The following is a 21,251-nucleotide window of genomic DNA, read 5'->3' on the forward strand; positions in this document are numbered from 1 at the left end:
CAAGGTGAATATGTGTCGCAGCACTGACGGGGCTAACCAGAAGAAACTCTACAGTAAATCAAGGCCAGATTTCACTTACTCTACGGGTGAACAACTCACATTTCCCTCTCACTCTCTCTGACTCACTCACTCACACAGTCACTCACTATTTTCCGCATCCTCTCTCACGCGTTTATTAGCTCTCTCTCCACCTGATTGCTGTGGTGAAGTATAGTTTTGGATCCAGCAGCGGTGTGGTGGAAGTCTTGCAGTGGTGTTTGAGCAAATTGTCATGTTTGAGTGAAATTATAAGAGTTGTTCAATGGAACACTGATACTTTCTTAACCTCTTCAGTATTGGGACACATCTTTACCATGAGTTTTGAGTATGATTAGACTATTTTATTGATATTAGGGGGGGTCTATGGAGGTCAAAAATTAATGGGCCAGTCTTCAACATTTTACTTCCCACACGTTTCTAAAGCTGTATAAAATCGGCTAATACTAACCAAAATAGATATGAAAACGTGTCATGGTACTGAAGAGGTTAAATAAAATGCAAAACTATATACATTAGACTTCTCTTATATCGAAATAAGAGGAAATATGCAAAAATTCTCCTCTGCGTAACCCTGAATTAAGAGCAGCACGTGGGGCGGCGCGGGTCACATTCCAGCCACGACGATGATGCAAGTGTGGCGCCTGACAGTGCCTCTCCGTGCCTCCCTCACCCTCTCCCCGGCACTGCTACACCATGGCACCTGCTGGCACTGCACCGCCCGGACCCTCAGCACGTGTGGGAGGCAGCTGGCCAAGGCGAGGCGTGAGTAGTGTTGGCTGTGGTGAAACGCGGCTAGTCTGTGGTGGTGGTGGTGGTGGTGGTTGACTCGCCTGGTTGGTTATCCTATAGGTATTACTGCAGAGTTTCACCACAATCAGCTACGTGTTTTTTACCCACCTCAAGAGATAGAGCTGATTATGAGTAATTTAAACCCCCATATATACTAGGTGCAACCTTTTTGAATGGCGACACAGATTTTTTTTTTTAAATTTAAGCGTGTTTTGGTGATGAGCCGTGACACTAACTAGCCTCCCGCATCAAACCCTGCCGCGCACTGATGCTGTCATGCGCTCGCGGCTGCTCGGCGGGCTCCGTGACATACCATTGTCTGAGCATGGGCTTAATTGTTTACACTGATTGGTTCTGTTCTTTGAAACTGAAGCGGCGGCCAATGAAAAAAAAAAAAAGCATAATTATTTCCACCAATCACGACGGGTTCTGAGGTTAGGTTTAGTTAGGTTAGATTAGGTTAGTTAGGTTAGGTTAGATTAGGTTTAGTTAGGTTAGATTAGGTTTTGTTAGGTTAGGTTAGTACTGGTTCACTCTTGACCTAACCTAACCTAACCTAACTTACCTCTTGAATAAGTTGAAGTGTTAGGAAGATGGAAACACAGAAACAGGCAGGGAGTTCCAGAGTTTGTGTTGGAGTGGTGACAAGTTGAGCCTTTTCTTCCCTTCAGGAGCTGCGGCACGGAAGACTTCACTACACACAGGCCATCTACAGCAGCTGGTCCAGGCCGACACTCATTATGTGGAGAGTGAGTTTGGATTCTTTGTTTGTGTAGTCTGAATGTGTTGTATGTTTAACCCTTTGAGTACTATGATGCATTTTCTAACTCATTCTGCCTTGTATTTAGTGATTTTATACAGCTTCAGATCTGTATGTTGGTATCAAAATAGTGAAGACTCTAGCCATTAATCTTCTGACCTCCATAGACCCTTCCTATTCTAAATAAAATCATCCAATCATACACATAACTCATGGTAAAAAAAATGCGTCCTGGTACTGAAGGGGTTAAGGTTCCAGAGGAGTTGTTAGTAGGAATTTTGTACTTTGGGTGTTGGTAAGAATGCCTCAATATCAAAGTTCATGGCAGTAGATTCTAATTATATGTGTTTGTAACCTTGGCTTGTATTCTCAAACACTTCTATACTTCATCTCCACTGTTTCATAAGGCTTTGTTTAAATCTATATGAGTTTTTAAAGGTGTTTTTATAGTTCTAGAGGCAGAGTGACAAGATTTCTACATTATTAACTGGAGAAACATTCTTGAAAACCTCGCTAGTCATATTTGTGGCCTTGGGAAAATAGTCATGGTGAGAGAGCAGACCATTTCTAGAGGCAGAGTGACAATATTTCCACATTATTAACTGGAGAAAAATTCTTGAAAACCCTGCTAGTCATCTTTGTGGCCTTAGAAAATGGTTGTGGTGAGATAGCAAAGCATTTCTGAATATGGACCTGTGTGTGTGTGTGTGTGTAATTCACCTCGGTCACCTCCTGGTCACCCAGCCAGTCTTCCCCATTATGGAGCGAGCTCAGAGCTCATAGACCGATCTTCGGGTAGGACTGAGACCACAACACACAACACACATCGGGAAAGTGAGGCCACAACCCCTCCAGTTACATCCCGTACCTATTTACTGCTAGGTGAACACACCCCACACATTAAGAGGCTTGCCCATTTTGCCTCGCCACTTACCGGGACTCGAACCCGGGCCTCTCAATTGTGAGTTGAGCATGTTAACCACTACACTACGCAGTGTGTGTGTGTGTGTATGTGCGTATGTATGTATGTATGTATGTGAATGTCTGTACGTATTTTGAATTGCATTTATTTAGGTGTTTTGTGAAGTTCTAATTGCAGTACCAATAGTTGATTTAAAATTTTGTGACCTTTTCCTGATTATTTTTTTCTTTACAGAGCAGAAGAAAGAAATCCTTCGAATATTCCCAAAAGTGAAGGCGACTTTGAAGAATATGTTCTATAACTTGTCCACAAACCTCAATGAGAACTACAGGTAATGTGACTCAAGGCCTGCAGTTTTGGTCTCTGTTACCCTGTGTGCAATATCTATCAATGTACCAGGCTGGCAATGGCACACACACACACACCCGCAGAGATGTATTGAGACGTGGAACAGTTTAGATGAAGAAGTAGTGTCTGCAACGAGTGTGCACACTTTTAAAGTAAGATTAGATAAGTGTAGATATGGAGACGGGGCCACACGAGCATAAAGCCCAGGCCCTGTAAAACTAAAACTAGGTAAATACACACACACACACACACACACACACACACACACACACACACACACACACACACACACACACACACACACACACACACACACACACACACACACACACACACACTAATTCATCCCACCTTCTTAATGAGACTGTTGCCTACCCTGCACCTTTTCCAACCCTTAGACCACAGCAGATATAGGGGACTTCCACAGTAGGGCCCCACAGCACACACTGGTTCATCCCCCTTCATAATGAGACTGTTCCCTACACTACACCTTTAATCCTGAGACCACACCAACACAGCAAACCCAAAACAGAAAATTCACACAGCAAACCCACACAGGAAACCCACACTAACACACTAATTCACCTCCCTCTTTCTCCCAAAACCACATACCTAGACCACAAACTAAGCCCTTAATGACCAACAGGTGTGAGGAGAAGACATTAGCCATGGGGAGAATCAGTCACCAGCTTGTGTTCCAGTGCTCCTTCTCCATCACCTGGCCCAGACAACTCACCTTCACTGGCTACGGCTTCAACAAGAAAAGTGCAGAGATAAGCGCTGTTCTCAAAGCTGCTGAAATGTTGTACCGAGGTGAATTGTGGGGTATTGTGTGGTGTTGTAGGGTGTTTTGTGGTGTTGTGGGGATGTTATGGTGTGTTTTGTGGTGTTGTGGGGTGTTATGGTGTGTTTTGTGGTGTTGTGGGGTGTTTTGTGGTGTTGTGGGGTGTTATGGTGTGTTTTTGGTGTTGTGGGGTGTTATGGTGTGTTTTGGGGTGTTTTGTGGTGTTGTGGGGTGTTGTAGTGTTTTGTGGTGTACCCTACCAATACTTAACCTCTTCAGTACTGGGACACATTTTTACCTTGAGATTTGTGTATGATTAGACCAATTTACCGACATCAGGAAGGGTCTACAGAGGTCAGAATATTAATGGCCACTGTCCTCACTATTTTAATCACCCACATGAATTTCCAAAGCTGTATAATATCAAATAGTAAGCAGAATGAATATAGAAATGCATCATGGTACTGAAAGGGTTAAAATACACTATGAATAAATAATAACCGTTGTACCGCAGAGAATTACATGACGGAGGAGGGGTACCCGGTGACGGTGTCGGTGGAGGAGCGACACCAGCGGCTGCAGGAGTGGAACCTTCCCCAGCGATCACCATCCCGAGCCACACACTGCAGGAGGGACAGACTCTGCTCCACCAATACCAGCAGGTGATGGCTCTCTCTCTCTCTCTCTCTCTCTCTCTCTCTCTCTCTCTCTCTCTCTCTCTCTCTCTCTCTCTCTCTCTCTCTCTCTCTCTCTCTCTCTCTCTCTCTCTCTCTTGGTGTGGTGGTGTTTGTGTTGTGTTAGTTTTGGTTAAGGTTCTAAAAGAATATGTCGTCTGCTTGAAAATATTAAAAAAACGATTTGTCTTAATAGAAACTTAGAAATATATGATTTGTCTTCTTAGGAGCTTTAAAAGAGCATGAACTGTCCTCCTAGAAACAAAAAAAGGACTTAAAAACCGGAATGAAATTACTAGTTTACTAAAAAGAACATGACAAACGTGAAAACAAAGAAAACCACTTAAAAGCAAAAAAAAAAAAAAAAAACCTGGCTTATCCAGAAAAATAAATAAAGATAAGATAAGATTAAGCATAAATAGAAAAATATATGAAATGAAATCAATAAAAAATGTGATTTATCTGCATGAAAATTAAACTAAGAGAGAAAAATAAATAAGTAGAAAATGAAATGAAAAATAAAATGAATAAAAACTTGATTTGTCCGTATAAAAGTTAAACTAAGAAAAAATTGAAAAAAAAGAACAAAAAACATGATTTGTCTGTAAAAACAAGAAATCACAAGGAAAACTAATACAATTTTCTGTGTGTCAGGAGGTGCGACCTTTGATGGAGAAGGTGCATGCTGCCGTGTCCCCTCCACTGCCTGGTGCTGTGCTGGATGACAGGGAGGAGGAGGAAGGACCACTTGGCATGCTGGGAGAGGAAGGTCAGTAAAGGAAGGAGGAGTATGAGTGGATAAGGTCAGGGAGGTTTTCAGACACCTTGATTTTTTGTGACTTGCCTCTTAGAATGACAGAAAAGAAGGTCGTGTGGGGGAGAAAGGTCAGTAAATGAAGGAGGAGTATGAGTGGTTAAGGTCAGGGAGGTTTTGAGACATTTGTGGTTAATCTGAACTTTTTGGGACTTCTTAGGATGATAAAAGAAGGTGGTGTTGGGGAAAAAGGTTAGTAAAGAAAAGAGGAAGAAAAGTGTGAGTAGATAAGGTCAGGGAAGATTTGAGACTTGAATTTTTAGTGACTTACCTCCTAGAATGACAAAAAAAGGTCATGTTGGAGGAAGGTCAGTAAAGGAAGGAAGGAGGAGTATGAGTGAATAAGGTCAGGGAGGTTAGAAGATCAGGAAGATTTTGAGATGTTTTTTTGGTCTTGTCTTATCCAGTACCTCTGCCTTTTTGGGGGAGGGGACAGGCAGCCTTTTTCCTTTTTTATTTTCTCTTTTCTTGTGTTACCCAGTGATTATGGTATTTTTTAAGGGAAGAGACAACTTAGTGGACCTTTTTATCATGATTTCTTGCCTTACCCAGTGCCTCTGACCTTGTTCTGGGATGTATTTCAGTAGGCCTTTTTTTGTTAATTTTCTTGTCTTGTTCAGTGCTTATAATTTTCAAGAGAACAAACAAATTAGTGGACCTTTTTATCATGATTTCCTGTCTTACCCAATACTTCCAATTTTTTTTGTGGTATATATGTATTTTTTTTTTCTCTTGTCTTATCCAGTCCTTGTATATTTTTGGAGGGACACACATTTCAATAAGCCTTTTTTTTGTCTCTCTCTCTTTTCTTGCTTTATTCATTATTTATGATATTCTCTGGGAGGGACAAAAATTTCAGTAAGCCTTTGTTTTCTTGTTTTTTTTTTGTCTTTTCTTGCCTCATCCAGTGCTTGTGATATTTTTTAAGGCCAACAGGTATTTCATTGAGCCATTTTTTACCTTTTTCTTCTTACCCAGTGGTTGTAATGTTAAGAAAGGCGTCATATTAGCTAAGGATGAAGGGCAGTAACAGTAGCAATAAACATTTTCTCTCCCTCTTTCTCTCTCTCTCTCTCTCTCTCTCTCTCTCTCTCTCTCTCTCTCTCTCTCTCTCTCTCTCTCTCTCTCTCTCTCTCTCTCTCTCTCTCTCTCTCTCTCTCTCTCTCTCTCTCTCTCTCTCTCTCTCTCTCTCTCTCTCTCTCACACACACACACACACACACAGCAGAAGGAGGCACAGAGTCAGAGAGAGACCCTTACAACCTGCTGACTGGACAGAGACTCAGCAGGCAGCAAGAGGACACAGAATACCGCAGCAGACTCTTTACTCCCTCCTGCAAAAGCGACACCCACATCCAGCTGCCCAGTCACAACACCCAAACCTTCCCATGCTGCATTATAGGTAAACTTTTTGTGTGTGTGTAAGAGGGAGAACTACTAACGGCAAAAAACTGAATATTAGAAAAAAAATGGCCCCCTGGAATTTTTGTCTCCATTAAAGAATCAAGAGTTAGTCAGAATTCAGGTAATGTGGAACTGAATCTTAATGAATCTTCAATTTTTTTCTACTTATCCTTCAATTTTTTTCTACTTATCCTTCAATTTTTTTTCTTACTTTTCCTTAAGTTTTTTTATAATCTTTTCTTTTCTTATCCTTCAATTTTTTGTAACCCTTTTTTTCCTCCTTATTCTTTAATTCTTCATAATCCTTTTTTTCGACTTTTCCTTCAGTTTTTTATAACGTTTCTTTCTTACTTTTCCCTCATTTTTTTATAATGCTTTTTTTTCTTTTTGTCGTTCAATTTTTATAACTCCTTTTTTTCCTATTTTTCTGTCAATTTTTTTATAATCCTGTTTTTTCACATTTTTCCTTCAAATTTTATTATGATCTTTTCTTTCATGCTTTTCCTTCAATTCTTTATAGCCTTTTTTCCTACTTTTCCTTTATATTTTTGTAACCCTTTTTTTCTACTTATCTTCCAGTTTTTTTTTTTCCTACTTTTCCCTCAATTTTTTGCAACACTTTTTTCTTTCCTTCAATTCTTTACAGCTCTTTTTTTTCTAATTTTCCGTCAAATTTTTCATAATCTTTTATTTTCTACTTTTCCTTCAATTTTTTATAACCCTTTCTTTTTTATTTAACCTTCAGTTCTTTTTAACCCTTTTTCCTTGTTGGGGACAAAAATGAATATCTATTATCTTACCAATGAAATGCCAATCCCTACATAAATGCTAATAGAATCATTGAAAATTGAAGTGTTGCCAGAGTGAAAACCTCAGCTCTCCTCCTTCCCCAGGGACGATGTGCTCACCACCCTGCAGGACAATCAGGTGCTGGTGATCTCAGGTGACACTGGCTGTGGCAAGAGTACACAGGTGAGCTGGGAGAGGTGAGGGTGCTTGGTGACTGAAATTTAACCCCTTCAGTACCATGACGTGTTTTCATATTCCTTCTGGTGACGATTTGGTGATTTTATACAGCTTCAGAAACTTATGTGGGGGATTGAAATAGTGAAGACAGTGGCCTTTAGTCTTCTGAACTCCATAGACCTTTTCTAATGTCAATAAAATGGTCTAATCGTACACAAATCTCAAGGTAAAGATGTCTCAGTATTGAAGGGGTTAAGAGCAAAGTATGATTAATAGTCACAATTTCAGAGCACTAATAGATTAATGGTGACAATTTAAGAGGAGCACTGATAGACTAATGGTGACAGTTTCAGAGCAAAAATAGAATAATGGTGACAATTTCATGGCAAAAATAAACTAATAATGAGAGTTTTAAGCAAAAGAATAAATTAATGGTGGCAATTTTAGACCAAAATAAGAATAATGGTGGCAGTTTCAGAACAAAATAGACTGATGTGACAATATCATAGCAAAAAATAAACTAATAATTACAGTTTTAAAGCAAAAATAAATTAATGGTGACAGTTTTAACCAAAATTAAAATAATATTAACAATTTCATAGCACTAATAGACTAATGGTGACAATTTAAGAGACAAATAAGAATAATGGTGACAGTTTGATGGTTAATAGGTAGACTAATGGTGACAGTTTCAGAGCAGAATAAGACTTCATAGTGACAATTTAAGAGGAAAAATAAGATTAATGGTGACAGTTTGAGCGCACTAATAGACTAATAGTGACAGTTTGAGAGCGTTAATGGTCTAATGGTGAGTTTTGGAGCACCATTAATGACAACACACTTTCCTCAGGTGCCTCAAATGATCCTGGACAAATGGGTGAAGGAAGGACATGGGGCAGACTGCAATATCCTTGTCACTCAGCCCAGAAGGATCTCAGCTATATCCTTAGCGAAGCGTGTGGCGAGGGAGCGTGGCGAGGCGGTACGTGTGGTGTGGCTGGTGTGGTTAGGTTAAGTTTTATTTCTTTTTGTTTTGCTTCTTTAGGTTTACGTAAAGTTTATTGTCTTTTGTTTAGTTTGGTTTATTTTTTGGGTATAGAACTGAGAGGAAAAAATTGGTGTGGTGTGGTGTTGTGTTGTGGGAGTCTGGTGTGGTGTGGTGTGGGTGTTGTCGGGTGTGGTGTGGTTCTGTTTGTCTGGTGTGATGTAGTGTGGGTGAGGTATAGTGTGGTGTTGTCTGGTGTTGTGTGGCGTTAGATCTGGTCTAGTTATGAGAAGAAAATATGAGTCAGGTGGAAAAGTAATGATATATAAGATAGTTTACAATGATAAGTTTAATTCACTTCTGTATGATTCCTTTTCTCTTGCCTTGTCCTCACTCTCCTCTTATTTATCTCTTTCGTCTCAGTTTCCTTCATTCTTTTTACCTATTCACCTCACCCTATCTCTGGCCATTTCTCTCAGTTATGAATATTCCTGGACTTTTTTTTTTCCCTTCATAAACTGTTGCTTTTGTAGTCATTTCACTGTTACTGTCAAAACTAGTACTAATTTCCCGTTACCTCATCCTATTTCTGGTTGTTTCTCTCAAATATGAATCTTCGTGAACTTTTTTTTCATTTCCTTCATAAACTTTTTCTTTTGTAGTTATTTCACCATTACTCTCAAAACTGTTACCAATTTCTTCCTGTTGGTGATTTCCGTTGCAGATTGGTGAGAGCGTCAATTCCCATGTGTGTGAGTTGTTTTTGTAGTTATGTCACCATTACTTTCAAAACTGGTGCTAATTTCTCCTGTTGGTGATTTCTGTTGCAGATTGGTGAGAGCGTCGGCTACCATGTGCGTCTTGAGTTCCGTCCAGTGCGAGGGAGTGGCGGGGTGATGTTCTGCACCACTGGGATGCTGCTGCAAGGGCTCAACACCAACCCTACACTGGCTGGTGTGTCACATGTTATAGTGGATGAGGTGCACGAGAGATCTGTACAAACTGACATCCTGCTGATCCTTCTGCGGCGCCTTCTGCAGCAGCGGCCGAATCTCAAATTAGTGCTGATGAGTGCCTCGCTAAGCACACAGCAACTCCTACGCTATTTTTGGGATGAGGCTGCTCTTATCACAGTCCCTGGCACTCTGTATCCTTTAACGCGGCACTACCTCCCCTCGGCGCTTCAGGTCCTTGGCATCAACCCTCAGCATCACACCCTGGCTGCCCTCACTGAGCCAGACAGCCACCCGTCAGTAAATGTGGACTTGGTAGTGGATGTTCTCCGTGCCATTGACAAGTCACGACCACCTGGTGCTGTTCTCTGCTTCCTCCCAGGCTGGCAAGACATCTCGCTGGTGCTGGCTAGGCTGGTGAAGGATGTTAAGCTGCAGAGAAGGCTGTGTATTCTGCCGCTACATTCCCATCTCCCGACACATGACCAGGAGATGATATTTGAACCCCCCCCGCCAGGACAGAGGAAAGTGGTGCTTGCTACTAATCTGGCAGAGACGAGCTTGACTGTGGCGGATGTGGTGTATGTGGTGGATACCGGATTTCATAAGGAGCACAGGTGAGGTGGAGAGTTGACCAGGTGGATTAACCTCTTTAGTACTGGAATGCATTTTTACCTTGAGTTTGAGTACAATTAGACAATTTTATTGACATTAGGAAGGGTCTATGGAGGCCAGAAGATTAATGGCCACAGTCTTCACTATTTTAATCCCCAACATGTATTTCCAAAGCTGTATAAAATCACCAAATAGTAAACAATGAATATGGAAGCACTCATGGTACTGAAGGGGGTAATGGTGGATTGGTTGCAAGTCTTTCATTTCTTCTGTGCTTCATTTAATGTTTCTCTTTTCAGTGGTGTAATCTTGTTTTCCTCTTATCTGTTTACCCTCTCATATATTGTTCCCTCAGCTCACCAGTTCAGTCATGACAAAACAATAACACACATGAACCAAGCCAATCTAACTTTCCTTTAACCCCTTCAGTATCAGGACATGTTTTCATATTCATTGTGTTCACTATTTGGTGATTTTATCCAGCTTCAGAAACTTATGTGGGGAATAAAACTGAAGACTGGCCATTAATCTTCTGACCTCCATAGACCTTTCCTGTATGTAAATAAACTTGTCTAATCATATCCGAAACTCAAGATAAAGATGCGTCCCATTACTGAAGGGGTTAAACCTTTCTGCATTACTTTCACACAGAACACTAAAACAAAATTCAAATTCTTCGTATAAACAAAACGAAACCCCCAAAACATACTTCCACCCAGAACACCACAACACAAGCACAATGAATATGGAAATGTGTCTCAGTATTGAAGGGGTTACATCCTACTTTCCTTACTTCCTCCCAGATACAACAGCAGAACAGACCTCAATGTGCTGGGGAACCACTGGATCTCCCGTGCCAACAGCCAGCAGAGGGCAGGACGGGCAGGCAGAGTGCAGCCAGGGGAAGTGTTTCATCTCTACTCCTCTGAGGTGCACCAAGCCATGAGTGCCTTCCCTGTCCCGGAGATCATGAGGATTCCACTCGAGCATGTTATTCTTCAGTGCAAGGTGAGGGGAGGGGAGGTGAGGTAAGGGGGAGGAGGGGAGAGGGGAGGTGAGGTGAGGTAGTGAGAGGGAGAGAAAGAGAGAGAAACATTTGAAACTTTTTATTATCCTATTTATATGTAGAGTTAGAATTGGGGATTATAGTAGAAGGTGTGGTGTTATGTACTGGAGTTTAGAGAGAGAGAGAGAGAGAGAGAGATTGTCAAGAAGTAATGTTGATAAGAGTTTTGAGAGAGAATAAAAAAGATAAATATTCAAGCAAAAAAGTAAAGATATGCAAAGGAATTTACAAAGAGAAACTTACTTCACTTCTATTTAATTCCTTTTTTATTGCTTTATTCTCATTTTCCTCTTACCTATTCACCTCCCTATTTACTCTTTCTCATTCCTTCATTCTTCCTCATTCACCTCCCTATTTGCTATTTCTCTTTCCTTCATTCTTCCTGCATCCTTCACTCTACCCATTTCCCTCATGACTTTCACCCCTTCCCCTCACCCCATTCCTCCCGTCACCACAGGCACACTGTGGTGAGGAAAGCGTGCGCAGTGTTTTAGCCGAGGGAATGAGCGTGCCATCCCGCCGCCTGGTCTCCGCTGCCATGGCCAACCTGGAGAGGCTGGGCATGCTGACACAGGACCACCACAGCAACACAGAGCACCTCACAGCACTGGGCAGGAGGGTGATGCATTTCTCAACACCACCACACTTCTCCAAGGCCCTGGTGTTGGCGTCTGTGTTCAGGTGTGTTGAGGCGTTGTGTGGTAGTGAGGCTGGAAAGGGAAGATTGGTGTTGTGGTGTTGAGTGGGGTGGTACAGGGACCAGGAAAGGGGAGATACAGAGGGAGATGAAGGGAGGTGTCGGTGAGAAAAAGGGAGGGAATGGTAGAGACTGCGTATTAATTTTTTGCCGTATTTGTTGATAAATAATTTTCCCCCATGAACATTTCACATTCATAAATCTAATACTTTCTCTCCTAACCATTCATTAATAACTAATAATTAACTAATAATTTTCCTTAAACATTTATAGAGCTTGTAATTTTCCCTCCAGCAACACCAAACATTGCAATTCTCTTGTTTTCCCTCCAGCAACACTAAACATTCCAATTCTTCCCTGTTTTCCCTCCAGCAACACTAAATATTACAATTCCTTCCTGTTTTCCCTCCAGCAACACTAAACATTGCAGTTCTTTTCAATTTTCCTTCAGGATTTAACATAACAATTTTTTTCCACTTTCCCAGGTGTGTTGACCCAGTCCTGTCCATCTCGGCAGTGTTGACAGGAGGTCGTGGTATCTTCCTGGGCAGCATTGACCTCCGCTCCAAGACACGGGAGGTCAAGATTGAGGCTGACCCCACCAGTGACCTCTTGGCAATGTACAGTCTGCAGAAGGAATGGCGTTTGTATGACAATTACAGCAACAAACTTGACTTCTGCAATGACAAGAACCTCAGTTATAGATATGTCAAGTTTAGTGAAGGTAAGCTGTAAGGGAGTGGATATTAGTTCTCTACCTTTTCAACATGTACAGATGGCTCCCTACTTGATGAAGCAGCTTTCCTAACTATTATTATTATTATTATTATTATTATTTTCATCATCATTATCATTATTATTATTATTGTCATCAAGTTGTATTTGGATCAGCTTTGGCATTTCACATTACTCAATTTTCCCTTTTCTTTATTGTTACAGAGTTAAGCAAAATTAAATGACCAGAGATAGAGAGAGAGAGAGAGAGAGACTGGGAAATTTCTAACTTATAGGTGAAATATAAAGAAACAAGATTAGTGTCAAAGTAGTAGTAGTAGTAAGGATGATAGTAAAATATTGTATGTAGTCTAATCTACCGTCTCTTTGTTTATCATTTACCCACAAGTAACTTGCATGCTTCCTCTTAATACGTAGATGTGTGCTGTGTCAGGCAGTCAGAAATGTAGGATAACTGCGTGTTTGATGAATATTGAGGTTACCGCGGTAGCCAGCCTGCATGTGTTGTGTTGGCTGATAACTGGCAACTTATGATGACTTGACATTCGACATTGTATAGAAATTTTGATATAAGAGAGACGAGAAAAGAAATTATGCAATGATTTAGATTTTCGTGGTTTAATCTTGGTGTCCATTGATGCGCTGCCTGTGAGAATCGCGCCTATTCTGGCCACACCGTCACGTCACCGCCAGTCACAACACACTCACTCTGTTGAGTGTTGACTGACTTAGTTAGAGCCGCGGTGGAAGTCGAGTGTGAAGCGAAAGTCCTGTATTATTTAAGAATTTCCTTTGTATTGAGATGACAATGCCTTGATAGTGTGTGATATTTAACGATTTACCTCACATTCTTTATTGTGGAGATGATAAAGTGTGTTCGAAAAGCAGTGGAAAAGAGCAAAAAACAGCTAAGATGAAACAGACCAAGTGAAGGAAAATGACTTGTCGAGATATTAGCCACAGTGGTGCAGTAGTGTGTGGCTTCTCAGTAAAGCTTCACTATATACGTGTGTGAAGGCGGAAGACAGGTGTGAGTTGGCGTCTGGCGGGCCAGCTGGACAGGGGAGTCGTGGCCCGGGCTAGGCGGGGCAGGCTTCACTAGTAAACATAAGGATTACATGCACGTAACTCAACATTTCATAGTCATATGTCGTCATTATGAACTGTGTCCACCTTCCCTAACCTCCAGGACAAGATAGCAGTGAATTAACCCCGGCAGAAAAGGAAGCAGCTCAATGTAAACAAAGGGTCACCCCAGGCCGCTCCTGTTTATCGGCCGTTATCTTCTTATCTGTCATTTATTACAAGTCAAACATGCCACAAGACGGAGCTACAAGCCTGTGCTCTCACGTCATGTCGTCAAATATATCCGCCATCGCGTAATGTCCGTGTGGTGAAGGTTGTTGAAGTGAGATAAGCGGCACCAGACCGCCGCCGGTGCCGCCGCCATCTTGGATCGGGACCGCCTGGGGCTGTGTGGCAGGTGGATTGGTTACACTATTCCTTTATTTTCTCACCGTTTATGCAGGGGATTGAAGTGGATATTATGGTTTCAAAATGACAGTTGGTAACATTTTAGGTGACTTCAATACTAGTGTTGCGCGGAACATGTTGGTGTTGCGGGTGTTTTCACGTAGGCAAGGGTCTGGTTTCCGGTGTTATTTTTCCATACCCGAGATTGGTGATTTTTTATTCGAGTTTCTAGTCAAGATATTATTGCTTCAAAAAATCGTTTATGATATTTAGACTGTTTAAATTCCTGTTTGAATTGAATATATAGAGTAAAGAGATCTGTGGTCCCTTTGGAAATATAAATATTTATGTTGTGTGGTTCGTGTTATTCTTTTTATTTCGGCTCAAACCTCAACTTAGAGTATTTGTGAAAGTAGTTCATATCTTTGCAAGTGTTTGAATGCTGTGATAACGAAATTTATGAGCTTTGGAATTATATTTAATTCTGTCAAAGTTTGAACACTTTATATATATCATCTTTGAAATATTTTATTTACTACTCAGGCTTGACGTCTTTTGTTAATTTCGGTAATAGTTAGAAAATATTCTATATCTAAATATACAAAGGAATCTTGTCTACGTGGAGTATTAAAATTTTCGATTTCGAAATTGATTCCCGTTCGTATTTTTCGAGTCCTGTGACGGCACGAGCCACCGGCCAGAGAACCCGTGCCCGTGAACCCCGTAGCCCGTGACGTCATCAGGCCGAGCGCTCCCCGCCCGGCTAGGCTCTCCGCCATATTTACCGTAATATACAAGGTTTTCAAGGTCTGTGGGAGTGTTTCGAGATGCAGGTGTGTACTGGTAGTGGTGGCAGGGGTGTGAAGAGGAGGAAGGAAGGAGAAATGGAGGAAGAGGAGGGGAGAGAAGGGAGAAATGAAGGAGGAGGAAAGCCGGTGCCAGGTTCTCTTTTCCCGTATTTAGCTTTTTGTACGAAGTTTTCAAGGCGTCTGGGAGTGTTCCTAGGCGCAGATGTGTAAGTACTAGTAGTGGTAGAAGAGTGTGAAGAGGAGGAAGGAGGGAGAAATAAAGGAAGAGTGAAGGAGGAAGAGGAGGAGTAAAGCCGGCGCTCTTCATCAAATTTAGTGGATTATACAAGATTATCAAAGTGTCTGCAGTGTTTCTTGATGTGGCTGTGTACTGGTAGTGGTGGCAGGGGTGTGAGGAGGAGGAGGAAAAAGGAAGGAGAAGTAAAGAAAGAGGAGGAGGGAGAAATGAAGAAGGAAAGGGGGGAGGACCCGAGGAGGGGGAAGGCTGATGTCTGGCTCTCTTCATCGTGGTTAGCATATTGTAAAAGGTTTTACAGTGTCTGCCAGTGTTTCAAGGTGCAGGTGTGTACTGGTAGTGGTGTGAGGAGGAGGGAGAAATGAAGAAGGAAGAGGAGGAGGAGTAAGACGGATGCCAGGCTCTCTTCGTCATACTTAGTGTAATGTAAAAGGTTTTGAAAGTGTCTGCCAGTGTCTTTAGATGCAGGTATGTACTTGTAGTGTGAGGAGGAAGGAAGGAGAAACAGGGGAAGAGGAGGGAGAAATGAAGGAGAGGAAACGAGTAAATATTCAAAATTGAATGTTCACTTTAATTTTCATTGTTTTTCGGGTATTTTCAGGTTTGTAGATAGCGTAGTAATAATAAAAGGAGGAGGAGAAGGAAGAGAAAGTAAGGAGGTATGAAGGAGACGAGTAGTAGCGATAGTAATAGAAGGATGGTGAAGGAGGAAAAAGGAGGAGAAGGGGTGGAGAAATAGAGGGAGAAAATAATGCGTGTTTTAGTTTTTGGTTCTACTACAGTTTGGTACAATAAACTAGATGGTTTTGGCCACCCTTAGGTTGTTCTTACTATTTACAACATTTCCAATAAGTACACTACCTGCCGCTAATTAATAATAACGCTGCAGTAGGTCCGGGAATGTGCTGTGTCTGTCGAGTGTTTTCTAGGTCCAGTGAGCTGTGGCGAGATGGACAGACAGGTGCACAGAGACATTTGTGTGCTCAGTTCAGTCATGGCCACCACTGACATGAATTTTAAAGGTTGTGAATTTGATTAATGGAAAATCGTCGCAAAATTTCATTCTAAAGATAAATTGTGCTATCATTTTCTCAGGAAACATGTCGTCCTTGCTGTAGGTGTTGAGTGCCCGGACCGCCACACATCCTGTAAACTGTGACCTGACAAGCGTGTTTGGTATTGTGGGCGTTAGTGAAAGTTGCCTAAACAGAAATAAGGTCCCAAGCTTGTTGTGGGGGTTGGGAGGGTGATGGCAGAGATAGAGGTTATTGGATTAAACTATAAATTTACTGTTTTTAATTGGCTTAAATGTGTGTGTGTGTGTGTGTGTGTATCATAAACAGGCTGAATGTGCAGAGAGAGAGGCAACTTGGTGATTGGTGAAGGAATAATGAAGCTTAGGGGAAGAGGAACACATCAGAGGTAGCTATACCTTATCAATACATTTGCCACTCCTTCTCACCCTTCACACACACACACCCAGGCATCAAGCAGCTGTATGGAAGCCACCTACGCGAGGCAAGACTCCTGAACTTTGAGGACGTGCAGTCAGAATTCTCCTCATGGAACACCAACAGAGAAAATGGACAGTTGGTGTTGGGTGTGCTGGCGGCGGGTGTGGCCAGACTCCTGCACTACAAGAGAGGATCCTACTCCAAGGGCATCCTCAACCCAGACTCCCTTGCCATTAAGGATGAGTAAGTGTGTGTGTGTGTGTGTTTGGGAGTGTATTTTTGTTTTAGTGTTTTTCTTGTTTTTAAGTGTTTTTGAGTGGTCTTTGTGTGTGTGTTTATCTAGTTGTGTTTTATAGCTATGCTCGTGCTGTCCTGTCTCCATACCTATAGTCATCCAGTTTAGCCTTAAAGTCGTGAATATTTCTTGCTTGAATTACTGTTTTATTCAAATTGTTCCATATTTCTATGCTTCTCTTTGGAAAGCTATATTTCTTAATGTCTCTTCTTCTCGCAGTCTTTTCAATTTCATGCTGTGTTCTCTTGTATTTCTTGAGTCTCACACCAATAGGTCTTCTTTGTCAACTGTGTGTGTGTGTTTGTGCTTGTGCTTGTGCTTGTGCATGTGTATAAGGAGTGGGTTTTTTTGTGTGTGTGTTTTTGAGTGCTGTGTGTGTGTGTGTGTGTATAGCTTGTTTTATAGTGTTTATAGTATTTGTGTATCCGTGTTTTGGTTGCGTGTTCAGGTAAAGTTAGAACACAATCAGTTACATTAAATACCCCCACATGTCACATTATTTGACTCTACATCTCAAACTCCCAATACTTTCCCAGTCCATCTTTCCACATTCCACTTCCTAATCCATCTTTCCACATTCCACTTCCTAGCCCATCTTTCCACATTCCACTTCCTAGCCCATCTTTCCACATTCTAACCACTTCCTAATCCATCTTTCCACATTCCACTTCCAAATGAACAAAACCATTTCTCCCATAGGAAAGGTGAACACATAGACACAACCAGCGAATGTGTCCTCCACCAGCCTTCCCAAGCCCCCTCAGCCCTGCCCCTCCACCTGCTGTGCCTCCAACTCAGCAGGGATGGGGTCAGCAGGAGGACTGTGGCTCGTGACCTGTCCCTGCTGCAGCCTCTCACTGTGGCACTCTTCACTGGGCGCCGGCTGGAGGGTCAGAGGTCAACGCACGGGTCATTCTGTGTCAGTGTGGATGGTCTGGAGAAGAGGTCATTTTCTGTGGATGAGAGGTTAGTGGTCACTTGTTTAATTTTTGTTTTTTGTATTTATTTGTGTTTTTTTTTTTTTTTTTTTTTTTTTTTTTTTCTTACATTTATCATTATTTTAACTGGATGGTCTGGAGAACAGGTAATTTTCTGTGGATGAGAGGTTATGGGTTATTTGTGGTGTTTTTGTTACTTTTTTTTTTTTATTTGTGTTTTTAGTCTTTATAATGTTTGTCACCATTTTTCTAACTGTCAGTGTCTGTGTCAGTGTGGATGGCCTGGAGTAGAGGTCGTTTTCTGTGGATTTTCTATGGAGGTTAGGGGACCATTTGTTTGTTGTTTTTGGTACACATTTTTTGTTTTCTGTGTATTTATTTTTTTAGCTTTTTTTATTTCGTGTTATGATTTTTCTGACTATCATATTTTTTGTCTGTCAGTTTAGTTGTTCATCTTTTTCACTCTCTTTATCATTATTTTTACCTTTGTTGTCTGTGTTGTCTTTTTTTCACTTTTATTATCACTTTTTTGTCTTATCTCTATCACATTTTTATTTAGTTATTGATTTGACTTTTTTACTGCTTCTACACTAATACCACCATTGTTATCACCTTTTCTTATTTATTTACTTTGATATTTTCCCTCCACATCACTTTCATTTTGTGTCTTATGTCACAGTTATCACGTCAAATCACTACCACCTTTATAAAACCATTTCCTTTGTCAGTAACCTGTAATATAACCCTCAAAACACCTCAGTAATTAATAACACCTAGCATTCTACACCATACCATGCACTAAAACTCTTGCCATTTCTTCCAGGACAGGGCAGTTTCTCCTGGAGCTGCGGGAGGCCATGGAGGAGGTGATAGAATACCTGATGGAGACACGGGGCCTGCATGCAACACCACCTGAGGCCGACACCTTCTGTGATGACTTTGTGATGTTTGTTAGCAAGCTGGTGGACTTACAGGTGCAGGAGCAGAGGGTAAGCAGGTTAAGAGGGGAGGAGGAGGGGTGTTGAAAGGAAGTGGGCATTGTAGTGGATGTTAAGTCCAGTTATGTCTGTGTACCTGTGAAGTTTTGGGAGTAAGAGGTGGATAGTTTGGGAAATACTGTTTGATGAGGGATATTGAAAGTAAATGTGTTTTTGTGTAGTAAGTGAGAATTGTAGTGAAAATTAAGACTATTTATGCTTGTGTACCTATGAAATTTTGGGAGTAAGAGGTGGATGGTTTGTGAAATGCTGTTTGATGAGGGATATTGAAAGTTTGTGTAGTAAATTGTTATTGTAGTAAAAATTAACACTATTTATGCTTGTGCACTTGGAAAATTTGGGAGTAAGAGGTGAATGGTTCAGAAAATGTCTGATGAGTGATAATGAAAGTAAGTTTGTTTGTGTAGTAAAAGGGAACTGTAGTGAAAATTAAGTCCAGTTATGCTTGTGTACCAATGAACATTTTGGGAGTAAGAGGTGAATGGTTCACAAAATGTAGTTTGATGAGGGATAATGAAAGAATAAGTGTGTTTGTGTTGTGAATTTATATTATAGTGAAATTTAAGACTGTTTGTATACTTGTGAACTTTATGGAATGCTGAGAGGAGGGTGATGAAAAGAAGTTGAAATATTGAAACTAGCTAATTTAAGTGTAGGAAATGTGGGGAATTGTATTGAAAGCTGAGATAAGACTAACGATTCCTGTATCCTTGTGAACATTTCTAATAATGGATGAGTAATTAGAGGAATACAGAGACAAGGTTAAGAGAGGAGTAAAAATCAATGCAAGAATAGAGATTAGAAACAAAATGAGAAAGTTTTTTATATTGATATTTAAGAGGAAAGGATAGATTACAGTATTAATTATAAAAGAATTAATGTAATAGAAAGAAGTGAAATAGAAGCAAAAGTGAATCTCAAGATGGTGTTGCAGTAGAAAGAAAATGAATCAGAAAGCTTTTGATATTGAGTTGTAAGATGAAGTGATGGATACTTCAGAAAATATAGAGACAAGGAGAAATACGAGTCAATTTTAACTTAGTACAGCAATAGAGATAAAATCAACAAAACCAACAAATCTTTAACCCCTTCAGTACCGTGACATGTTTCCATATTCATTCTGGTGACTATTTGGTGATTTTATACAGCTTCAAAAACTCATGTGGGATTAGAATAGTGAAGACTGTGGCCATTAATATTCTGACCTCCATAGACCCTTCCCAATGTTAATAAAATGGTCTAATTGTACACAAATCTCAAGGTAAAAATTTGTCCGTGTTGAAATGTAGGAGGAAAAAATGGATAGTATGAATGGGTATTGCTTAACGTGAATCCTTATATCCTGTTCATGGTGAGAGGAATGATCTATCTGTATATCAGCCTGGCAATCCCACACTGGTTGATAGATAGACACTGGTAGATAGATAGATAATTACTCCATATGAATAGTATAATGACAACAAAAAGGACTGAACAATGATGAATATGTTAAGTAAATGTCATTGTTATTGTCACAGGAAAATGAAATAGTGAGACATAAAAGGTTTGATATTATATACCAATAGATAGATAGATAGATAGATGACTTTGCATATAAATAGGAGATAATGACTAGATAAAAGGACTGAACAATGATGAGTGTGATGAGTAAATGTCACTGTTGTTGTCACAGGAGATTAGAATAGTGAGACAGAAAAGGTTTAACATTATATACCAATAGATAGATAGATAGATAGATTGATAACTTCTCCATTTGAATAGGACATAATGACTAGATGAAAGGACTGAACAATGATGAATGTGATGAGTAAATGTCACTTATTGTCACAGGAAAGTAAAGTAGTGAGTCAGAAAGGGTTTAATGTAATACACCAAGTTTATTGAGGTGAGGAATTGTGTTACTGTGATATTGGTTGATGAATTTACTTTATGATGATGTTCATATTTATACAGTACATAATTCCATGGCTAATTATGATGTATGTGTGTATGTTTGTCAAATTGTATGTGTGTGTGTGTGTGTGTGTATTTACCTAGTTGTAGTTTTACAGGGCCTGGGCTTTATGCTCGTGTGGCCCCTTCTCCATATCTACACTTATCCAATTTTTCTTTAAAACTCGGCACACTTGTTGCTGACACCACTTCCTCACTCAAACTGTTCCAAGTCTCAACACATCTTTGTGAGAAACTATATTTTTTAACATCTGTCAGACATTGTGTGTGTGTGTGTGTCCTTAGAATAATAGTGTTCATTTTGTGAGAGAAAGGCATTGCACGTTGTAGTTGTAGTGTCTTGGTGTGTAGAGAAATGGCTGTATATACCTGTAAATATTTGTAAACATGAGTGTATATCAAATGTTTTATAATGAAGGTTTACTCGGACAAGCTTCTTTTATTTACTTGGTGAGAGAAAGCTGTGTGTATTCATGTTTGAAGCCAAGGAAGGGATTGTGGTTAGTAAGTATAAGACTGTTCTCTCTCTCTCTCTCTCTCAAACAC

At 40.5% G+C, this 21,251-nt stretch overlaps 1 protein-coding gene across 1 annotated transcript; it reads left to right on the forward strand.

The window, feature by feature from the left end:
* Positions 1–618: 618 nt before the first annotated feature.
* LOC123509713 (ATP-dependent RNA helicase DHX30-like) lies at positions 619–19,683 on the forward strand. The gene is given in 17 exon segments (XM_045264226.1): positions 619–801; positions 1,500–1,577; positions 2,745–2,841; positions 3,505–3,671; positions 4,157–4,234; positions 4,237–4,304; positions 4,971–5,085; positions 6,355–6,550; positions 7,427–7,505; positions 8,350–8,481; positions 9,315–10,054; positions 10,856–11,060; positions 11,576–11,799; positions 12,301–12,539; positions 16,551–16,764; positions 17,516–17,782; positions 18,578–19,683. Coding segments are annotated over 17 exon segments (3,240 nt in total). The 5' UTR covers positions 619–662; the 3' UTR covers positions 18,780–19,683.
* The last annotated feature ends 1,568 nt before the right edge of the window (positions 19,684–21,251 follow it).

Source organism: Portunus trituberculatus, chromosome 3, assembly GCF_017591435.1.
Source record: "Portunus trituberculatus isolate SZX2019 chromosome 3, ASM1759143v1, whole genome shotgun sequence".
Classification (NCBI taxonomy): domain Eukaryota; kingdom Metazoa; phylum Arthropoda; class Malacostraca; order Decapoda; family Portunidae; genus Portunus; species Portunus trituberculatus.